Genomic DNA, 10,301 nt, shown 5'->3' on the forward strand with positions numbered 1-10,301 from the left:
TCTGGAGGGCACAGTGGGATTCTGGAGGGAGCACAGGGGGAGCCTCACGTGGTGGTTGTCGGGCTCGGGCCCCTCGCTGTCCATCAGGATGAGGCGCTTCAGGTCGTCCTCGATGCTGGATTTGGTGGCGCGGCGGGGGGAGCGAAGGTCCCGCAGCGAGGCCCTGAGCCGGTGCTGCCCACACACGGTCACCTGCTGGGAGGGGGGAAAAGAGGATTGGGGGTGAGTCCAAATCCAGGGGGACCCCCCCAAATCCATAGTGGAACCCCTAAGGAACCCAATCAGAGGTGAAACCCAAAACCCCAGGAGTGAAGGTCCCGCAGCCGGGGCTGCCCAAACACCTTCACCTGCCTGGGAGGGGGGAAACAGGGACTGGGGGAGCCCAAATTCCAGGGGGGACACCCCAAATTCCATGGGAGACACCCCAAAATCCAGAGGGGAACCCCTAAGGAACCCCAAATCCAGAGGGGAACCCAAAAACCCCAGGAGTGAAGGTCCTGGAGCCGGGGCTGCCCAAACACCTTCACCTGCCTGGGAGGGGGGAAACAGGGACTGGGGGATCCCAAAATCCATGGGGGACACCCCAAATCCATGGGGGACACCCCAATTCCAGAGGGGAACCCCAAAATCCTACAGGGATCCCTCAAATCCCCAAAAACCCCAGGAGTGAAGGTCCCGGAGCCGGGGCTGCCCCAACACCTTCACCTGCCTGGGAGGGGGGAAACAGGGATTGGGGGATCCCAAAATCCAGGGGGGACACCCCAAAATCCAGAGGGGAACCCCTAAGGAACCCCAAATCCAGAGGGGAACCCAAAAACCCCAGGAGTGAAGGTCCCGCAGCAGGGCCCGGAGTCGGGCTGCCCAAACACCTTCCCCCGGGGAGGGGGAGACAGGGAGGTGGGGGGAGCCCAGGAGCCATGGGGGACACCCCAATTCCAGAGGGGAACCCAAAAACCCCAGGAGTGAAGGTCCCGCAGTGAGGCCCGGAGCTGGGGCTGCCCAAACACCTTCACCTGCCTGGCAAGGGGGAAACAGGGACTGGGGGAGCCCAAAATCCATGGGGGACACCCCAATTCCAGAGGGGAACCCCTAAGGAACCCCAATTCCATGGGGGACACCCCAAAATCCTACAGGGATCCCTCAAATCCCCAAAAACCCCAGGAGTGAAGGTCCCGCAGCCGGGGCTGCCCAAACACCTTCACCTGCCTGGGAGGGGGGAAACAGGGACTGGGGGAGCCCAAATTCCAGGGGGGACACCCCAAATTCCATGGGAGACACCCCAAAATCCAGAGGGGAACCCCTAAGGAACCCCAAATCCAGAGGGGAACCCAAAAACCCCAGGAGTGAAGGTCCTGGAGCCGGGGCTGCCCAAACACCTTCACCTGCCTGGGAGGGGGGAAACAGGGACTGGGGGATCCCAAAATCCATGGGGGACACCCCAAATCCATGGGGGACACCCCAATTCCAGAGGGGAACCCCAAAATCCTACAGGGATCCCTCAAATCCCCAAAAACCCCAGGAGTGAAGGTCCCGGAGCCGGGGCTGCCCCAACACCTTCACCTGCCTGGGAGGGGGGAAACAGGGATTGGGGGATCCCAAAATCCAGGGGGGACACCCCAAAATCCAGAGGGGAACCCCTAAGGAACCCCAAATACCGGGAGAGAGGGGGGAACCCAAAATCAGAGGGGAACCAAAAACCCCAGGAGGTGAAGGTACAGAGCCGGGCTGCCCCAAACACGTTCACCTGCCGGGAGGGGGAAACCAGGGATGGGGGATCCCAAAATCCCAGGGGGGACACCCCAAATCCATGGGGAACACCCCAATCCAGAGGGGAACCCCAAAATCCTACAGGGATCCCTCAAATCCCCAAAAACCCCGGGAGTGAAGGTCCCGGAGCCGGGGCTGCCCCAACACCTTCACCTGCCTGGGAGGGGGGAAACAGGGATTGGGGGATCCCAAAATCCAGGGGGGACACCCCAAAATCCAGAGGGGAACCCCTAAGGAACCCCAAATCCAGAGGGGAACCCAAAATCCAGAGGGGAACCCAAAAACCCCAGGAGTGAAGGTCCCGGAGCCGGGGCTGCCCAAACACGTTCACCTGCCTGGGAGGGGGGAAACAGGGAGTGGGGGATCCCAAAATCCAGGGGGGACACCCCAAATCCATGGGGGACACCCCAAATCCAGAGGGGAACCCCAAAATCCTACAGGGATCCCTCAAATCCCCAAAAACCCCGGGAGTGAAGGTCCCGGAGCCGGGGCTGCCCCAACACCTTCACCTGCCTGGGAAGGGGGAAACAGGGACTGGGGGATCCCAAAATCCATGGGGGACACCCCAAAATCCAGAGGGGAACCCCTAAGGAACCCCAAATCCAGAGGGGAACCCCCAATCCTGAGGGGAATCCCAAAAACCCCAGGAGTGAAGGTCCCGGAGCCGGGGCTGCCCAAAAACCTTCACCTGCCTGGGAGGGGGGAAACAGGGACTGGGGGATCCCAAAATCCATGGGGGACACCCCAAAATCCAGAGGGGAGCCCCCAATCCTGAGGGGAATCCCAAAAACCCCAGGAGTGAAGGTCCCGGAGCCGGGGCTGCCCAAACACCTTCACCTGCCTGGGAGGGGGGAAACAGGGACTGGGGGATCCCAAAATCCAGGGGGGACACCCCAAAATTCATGGGAGAACCCCAGAACCCAGAGGAGAATCCCAAAATCCTACAGGGATCCCTCAAACACCCTAAAATCTCCCTTTTTGGGGTCCTGCCCCCCTTTTTGGGGTCCTGTGCCCTTTGACCCCCTTTTTTAGGGTCCTGCCCCCCCTTTTTGGACTCCTGTGCCCTTTGACCCCTTTTTTTGGGTCCTGTCCCCCCTTTTCAGGACTCCTGACCCTTTAACCCCCTTTTTTAGGGTCCTGCCCCTCCTTTTTTAGGGTCCTACCCCCCCTTTTCAGGACTCCTGACCCTTTGACCCCCTTTTTTAGGGTCCTGCCCTCCTTTGTTCAGGTCCTGCCCCCCCTTTTTAGGTCCTGTGGCCCTTTGGGACCCCCGTGTGTAGGGTCCTAACCCACCTTTGTTAGGTCCTGCCCCCCCTTTTTAGGGTCTCCTGTGCCTTTGAACCCCGTATTTTTTTGGGTCCTGCCCTCCGTTTTGTAGGGTCCGGCCCCCCCTTTTGAGGGCTCCTGTGCCCGTGGACCCCCCTTTTTTAGGGTCCTGCCCCTCCTTTTTCAGGGTCCTGCCCCCCCTTTTTAGGGTCCTGTGCCCTTTGACCCCCTTTTTTAGGGTCCTACCCCCCTTTTTTAGGGTCCTGCCCCCCCTTTTTAGGGCTCCTGTGCCCTTTGACCCCCTTTTTTAGGGTCCTACCCCCCTTTTTTAGGGTCCTGCCCCCCCTGTTGAGGGCTCCTGTGCCCGGGTGGACCCCCTTTTAGGGTTCCTACCCCCCCGTTTTTAGGGTCCTCCCACCCTTTTTAGGGCTCCTGTGCCTTTGACCCCCTTTTTTAGGGTCTACCCCCATTGTTGTAGGGTCCTCACCCGCCGTTTTAGGGCTTCCTTGCCCTTTGACCCCATTTTTTAGGGCCCTAACCCCCCTTTTTTATTGTTCCTGCTGCCCCCCCCTTGTTCGGCGCCGGTGCCCGTTAACACCCCTTTGTTAGTCCTACCCCCCATTGTGTAGGGGCCTGGCCCCCCCTTTTTAGGGATCCTGTGGTCCCCTTTGGACCCCCTTGTTTTTAGGGTCATACCCCCTTTTTTAGGTCCTGCCCCCCTTTTAGGGCCCCTGTGCCTTTGAAACCCCTGGTTGAGGTATACCCCCCTTTTTTAGGGGCCGGCCCCCCTTTTTAAAGGGCTCCTGGTTGCCCGTTAATTAACCCCCGTTTTGTAGGGTCCGGCCCTCCTTTTTCAGGGTCCTGCCCCCCCTTTTTAGGGTCCTGTGCCCTTTGACCCCCTTTTTTAGGGTCCTACCCCCCTTTTTTAGGGTCCTGCCCCCCCTTTTCAGGACTCCTGACCCTTTAACCCTCTTTTTTAGGGTCCTGCCCCTCCTTTTTCAGGGTCCTGCCCCCCCTTTTTAGGGCTCCTGTGCCCTTTAACCCCCTTTTTTAGGGTCCTGCCCTTCACCCCCTTTTTTTAGGGTCCTTTTTCGGGCTCTTGTCCTCCCTTTTTGGGCTCCTGTGCCCTTTAACCCCCCCTTTTTTAGGGTCCTGCCCCCCCTTTTTGGACTCCTGTGCCCTTTGACCCCCTTTTGGGGGTCCTGCCCCCCGTTTTGGGGGTGCCCCACTCACTTTTTGGGCTCGGGGGGCTCCTGGGGCCGTTTCCACGCCGGGGTCGTGCCTTTGCCCCCCCCGGGGCTCCTGGAGAAGAAGGATTTGGGGCCGGAGGTGGAAATTTGGGGGGCGGCCGAGGGGGGGGGGGGCCGGGGGCTGGAGCTGCCGGAAAAGAGGGAATTTTTTCGGGAATTCCCGAAAAAAGGACACCTCCCCACCTCCCCAACCCCAAAGGGGAGGGGTGGGGGGGGATTTAGGAGGGGATTTGGGGGGTTTGGGGGGGATTTGGGGGGGTTTGAAGGGGGGATTTTAGTAGGGGATTGGGGGAATTAGGGAGGGAGTGGGGTGTTTGGGGAGATTTGGGGGGTTAAAGGGGGGATGTAGAGGGGATTAGTTGGGGGGTTTGGGGGAGATGTTGGGGGTAAAGGGGGATTTAGTAAAGAAAGAGGGGATTTGGGGTTGAAAAGGATTTGGGGGAATTTAGGAGGGGATTTGGGGGTTGAAAGGGGGGTTTTGGGGGAATTTAGGAGGGGATTTGGGGGGTTTGGGGGGTTGAAAGGGGGGATTTAGGAGGGAATTCGGGGGGTTAAAGGGGGGATTTAGAAGGGAATTCGGGGGGTTTGGGGAATTTGGGGGTTGAAAGGGGAGATTTAGGAGGGAATTTGGGGGGTTAAAGGGGGGATTTAGGAGGGAACTGGGGGTGTTTTGGGGAATTGGGGGGATTCAGGAGGGAATTGGGGGGATTCAGGAGGGAAGTGGGGGTGTTTTGGGGAATTTGGGGGGATTTAGGAGGAACGGGGGTATTTTCGGAGACTTTGGGGGTGTTTTGTGGGAATTTGGGGTGTTTGGGGGGATTTCGGAGGGATGGGGAGGAATTTAGGAGGGAACGGGGGGATCAAGAGGGACGTGGGGGTGTTTGGGGGCTTTTTTTTGGGGGGATTTTGTTTTGGGTAGGAGGGCCTTGGGGGGATTCAGGAGGGAACTGGGGGTAGTTTGGGGAATTTGGGGGAGTCGGAGGCGTGGGGGGTGTTTTTGGGAGTTTGTGTGTGTGGGGTGGGGGGCTTTAGGAGGGACTTGGGGGGGATTCAGGAGGGAAGTGGGGGTGTTTTGGGGAACTGGGGGGATTCAGGAGGGAACTGGGGGATTCAGGAGGGAAGTTGGGGGGTTTTGTGGGGAATTTGGGGGGCTTCAGAGGAAGTGGGGGTGGTTTTGGGAATGGGGATTCCGGAAGGGAAGTGGGGGTGTTTTGGGGAATGTGGGGGGATGTAGGCGGGCACGTGGGGGTGTTTTGGGGAATTTGGGGGGATTTAGGAGGGAAGTGGGGGTGTTTTGGGGAACTGGGGGGATTCAGGAGGGAACTGGGGGGATTCAGGAGGGAAGTGGGGGTGTTTTGGGGAATTTGGGGGGATTCAGGAGGGAAGTGGGGGGATTTAGGAGGGAATTTGGGGGTGTTTTGGGGAATTTGGGGTGTTTGGGGGGGATTTAGGAGGGAATTGGGGGGATTCAGGAGGGAAGTGGGGGTGTTTTGGGCAATTTGGGGGCTCAAAGTGGGGGGATCGGGACGGACACGAGGGGCCCGCCGCCCACCTGGGCTTGCAGGCGGGGTCCGGAGCGGCGCCGGCATTCCCGGTTTTCTGCCGGGAGCAGCTTTTCCCGGCGGGAGGAGGGGGCGGGGGGGACGGCTCCCGCTTGGAATCGGCCCCTCCGCTGGCGGATTTGGGAATCTTGTCCCGCGGAGGGGGGGGGGGGCCGGCGCGGGAGGGGGGTTTGGGGAGGGCGTCGATGCCGCTGTCGCTGGATCCTCCTCCCCTGGCGCCGGGATCGGGCTCGGGATCGAGCTCGGGGGGGTCGAACCAGCGCTCGTCGCTGTGGCCGCTGGAGGCGGTGCTGGACAGGGTGGTGGTGCTGGAATGGCTGGAATACGGCGGCTCTCCCGCCTGGAAAAGCCGCGGGAGGTTGGGATGAGCCCGGGAGCCATGCCGGAATTCCTGGGGGGGGGGGGGTCCTGGAATTCCTGGGGGGGTGTCCTGGAATTCCTGGGGGTGCTGAATTCCTGGGATTCTGGAATTCCTAGGGGATTCTGGGATTCCTGGGGGTCCTGGAATTCCTAGGGGATTATGGAATTCCTGTGGGGGTCCTGGAATTCCTGGGGGGTCCTGGAATTCCTGGGGGATTCTGGAATTCCTAGGGGATTCTGGAATTCCTGGGGGTCCTGGAATTACTAGGGGATTCTGGAATTCCTGTGGGGGTCCTGGAATTCCTGGGGGGTCCTGGAATTCCTGGGGGTCCTGGAATTCCTGGGGGTCCTGGAATTACTAGGGGATTCTGGAATTCCTGGGGGTCCTGGAATTCCTAGGGGATTCTGGAATTCCTGGGGGATTCTGGAATTCCTGGGGGTCCTGGAATTACTAGGGGATTCTGGAATTCCTGGGGGGTCCTGGAATTCCTGGGGGTCCTGGAATTCCTAGGGGATTCTGGAATTCCTGGGGGTCCTGGAATTACTAGGGGATTCTGGAATTCCTGTGGGGGTCCTGGAATTCCTGGGGGTCCTGGAATTCCTGGGGGATTCTGGAATTCCTAGGGGATTCTGGAATTCCTAGGGGATTCTGGAATTCCTGGGGGTCCTGGAATTACTAGGGGATTCTGGAATTCCTTCGGGTCCTGGAATTCCTGGGGGATTCTGGAATTCCTAGGGGATTCTGGAATTCCTGGGGGTCCTGGAATTCCTAGGGGATTCTGGAATTCCTGGGGGGTCCTGGAATTCCTGGGGGGTCCTGGAATTCCTTCGGGTCCTGGAATTCCTGGGGGGTCCTGGAATTACTAGGGGATTCTGGAATTCCTGGGGATCCTGGAATTACTAGGGGATTCTGGAATTCCTGTGGGGGTCCTGGAATTCCTGGGGGGTCCTGGAATTCCTGGGGGATTCTGGAATTCCTGGGGGTCCTGGAATTCCTGGGGGGTGATGGAATTCCTGGGGCTCCCAGGATCCCTGGTGCTTTTGGGAATCCTTTGGTGCTCCCGGGATCACCAGGGGGAGGCTCCCAGAATCCCTGGGGGTCCCAGAATCCCTGGGGGTCCCAGAATCCCTAGGGATCCTGGAATTCCTGAGGGTCCCAGGATTCCTGGGGGTCCCAAAATCCCTGGTGGTCCCAGAATCCCTAGGGATCCTGGAATTCCTGAGGGTCCCAGGATTCCTGGTGGTCCCAGAATCCCTGGGGCTCCCAAAATCCCTGGGGACCCTGGAATTCCTGGGGCTCCCAGGATCCCTGATGTTCCCCAGAATCCCTGGTGCTTTTGGGAATCCTTTGGTGCTCCCGGGATCACCAGGGGGAGGCTCCCAGAATCCCTGGGGCTCCCAAAATCCCTGGTGGTCCCAGAATCCCTAGGGATCCTGGAATTCCTGAGGGTCCCAGGATCCCTGGGGGTCCTAGGATCCCTGATGTTCCCCAAATTCCTGGTGGTCCTGGGATCCCTGGGGCTCCTGGAATTCCTGGGGGTCCCAGGATTCCTGGGGGTCCCAAAATCCCTGCTGGTCCCGGAATCCCTAGGGATCCTAGAATTCCTGAGGGTCCTGGAATTCCCGAGGGTCCCAGGATCCCTGGGGCTCCCAGGATTCCTGGGGCTCCCAGAATCCCTGCTGTTCCCAGGATCCCTGCTGTTCCCAGGATCCCTGCTGTTCCCAGAATCCCTGCTGTTCCCAGGATCTCTGATGTTCTCAGGACCCCTGGTGCTCCCAAAATCCCTGGGGCTCCCAGGATCCCTGGGGCTCCCAAAATCCCTGGGGCTCCTGGAATCTCTGGGATCTCTGGTGCTCCCCAAAATCCCTGCTGTTCCCAGGATCCCTGCTGTTCCCAGGATCCCTGCTGTTCCCAGGATCTCTGATGTTCTCAGGACCCCTGGGGCTCCCAAAATCCCTGGTGCTCCCAAAATCCCTGGTGCTCCCAGGATTCCTGGTGCTCCCAGGATTCCTGGGGCTCCCAAAATCCCTGGGGCTCCCAAAATCCCTGGGGCTCCCAGGATTCCTGGTGCTCCCAAAATCCCTGGGGCTCCTGGAATCTCTGGGATCTCTGGTGCTCCCCAAAATCCCTGCTGTTCCCAGGATCCCTGCTCTTCCCAGAATCCCTGCTGTTCCCAGAATCCCTGCTGTTCCCAGGATCCCTGCTGTTCCAGGATCCCTGCTGTTCCCAGGATCCCTGCTGTTCCCAGAATCCCTGCTGTTCCCAGGATCTCTGATGTTCTCAGGACCCCTGGTGCTCCCAAAATCCCTGGGGCTCCCAAAATCCCTGGGGCTCCTGGAATCCCTGGGATCTCTGGTGCTCCCAAAATCCCTGGGGCTCCTGGAATCTCTGGGATCTCTGGTGCTCCCCAAAATCCCTGCTGTTCCCGGATCCCTGCTGTTCCCAGAATCCCCGCTGTTCCCGGCTCACCTTGGAATGCCGGTTGGGGGAATCCTTCCCGCCGGGCTCCTGCCGGCCCGGCCGCTTCCCGCCGGGCAGCCGGGGCTGTGCCGGGACGTGCCAGAGGGGCTCTGGAATTCCGGAGGTGCCACGTCAGCGGGATAACCCCGGGATGCACGTGGGGGGGGGGCATCCCGGGCCATCCCGACATTCCATACCCGCCTTGTGGCGCTCCATGGTGCCCTCGTGGCTGCTGAGCCCGCCGGACGACGAGTCGTCGTGGCTCGAGTGGCCGGAGTGGCCGGAGGAGTGGCCGGAGTGGCCGGAGTGGCCGGGTGCCCCGTACCTACGCCGGGGAAACACGGGAATGGCGCCTCGCATCCCAAAAAATCCCGGCGTTCCCCCCCCCCCCCCCCCCCAGATCCACGGCTCTCACCTCTCCGGGGAGGGTTTTGTTACCTGTTCGCCGTTTTAGTGCCGCGCCTAGTCGCTCTTCCCCTGGCGCCGAGAATAGATTAGGGAAGAAGAATGCTTCCGTAAGGGTTTGCAGGTAGGGGCTTGTGTGCCGGGCTCGTGGCGTCTGCGCGGCTTGGCGGCTGGGTGGCTGGCGTGGGGGGTCTCCGGGAAGCTCAGAGGCCTGGGGGGGGGATGAAAACACAGGGATGTGCTGGGTGAGGGAAACACGGGGACGCGGTGGGTTCTCCATCCCCGGGTGCGGCACCGGTGCCACGGGCTGGGAACCGCGGCGGGGTCGGAGCCGGGGTTGGACTCGATGATCCCGGAGGTCCCTCCCGACCCGGCTGGTTCCGGGATTCTCCGAGGGAACTCCGGAGCTCTCCCGGTGCCGGCGCCGGCGCCCGCCCCTCTCACCTCTTGCCGTGGGCCGGCGGCGGCTCCCGGTGCGGCGCCGGCGGCGCTTTGGCGCGTTTGGGCGCGGCCGGGCCGCTCCACTGCCAGCCGGCGCTGCTCCGGAACGGCGGCCGGAACGCCGGGAAGGGCTCCGGCTCGGCTTTGGGCTCCACGGGGCACGAGCCCAGCGCCAGGGATTCCGACCAGCCCCTGCCCAGAGAGCGGGGAGTCACGGGCACGGCTGGCACCGGGATGGCACCAGCGGGACAGGGATGGCACCAAGGGCACAGGGATGGGACAGGGATGGCACAGGGATGGTACCAGTGGCACAGGGATGGCACCAAGGGCACAGGGATGGCACCAGTGGGACAGGGATGGCACCAAGGGCACAGGGATGGCACCAGTGGGACAGGGATGGCACAGGGATGGCACCAGCGGGACAGGGATGGCACAGGGATGGCACCAAGGGCACAGGGGTGGCACCAAGGGCACAGGGATGGCACAGGGATGGCACCAGTGGGACAGGGATGGCACCAAGGGCACAGGGATGGCACAGGGATGGCACCAGCGGGACAGGGATGGCACCAAGGGCAAAGGGATGGCACAGGGATGGCACCAGTGGCACAGGGATGGCACCAAGGGCACAGGGATGGTACCAAGGGCACAGGGATGGCACCAGTGGCACAGGGATGGTACCAAGGGCACAGGGATGGCACCAGTGGCACAGGGACGGCACAGGGATGGCACCAGTGGCACAGGGATGGTACCAAGGGCACAGGGGTGGCACCAGTGGCACAGGGTGGCATC

The 10,301-nt window shown here is 61.2% G+C and overlaps 1 protein-coding gene across 1 annotated transcript; it reads right to left on the minus strand.

Annotated features, from left to right (window-relative positions):
- Window positions 1-48: 48 nt before the first annotated feature.
- On the minus strand, window positions 49-9,026 carry LOC113984436 (signal-induced proliferation-associated 1-like protein 3; the record flags this gene model as incomplete). The annotated part of the gene is made up of 6 exons (XM_039379027.1): window positions 8,864-9,026; window positions 8,676-8,776; window positions 5,836-6,185; window positions 4,267-4,410; window positions 2,070-2,102; window positions 49-163 (listed from the first exon to the last, which is right to left on the minus strand). Coding segments are annotated over exons 1-6 (906 nt in total), but the record flags the coding sequence as incomplete, so codon positions are not given.
- Between the last annotated feature and the right edge of the window lie 1,275 nt (window positions 9,027-10,301).

Source organism: Pipra filicauda, unplaced genomic scaffold (assembly GCF_003945595.2).
Source record: "Pipra filicauda isolate LSUMZ 115617 unplaced genomic scaffold, ASM394559v2 scaffold1539_size10308_pilon, whole genome shotgun sequence".
Classification (NCBI taxonomy): Eukaryota; Metazoa; Chordata; class Aves; order Passeriformes; family Pipridae; genus Pipra; species Pipra filicauda.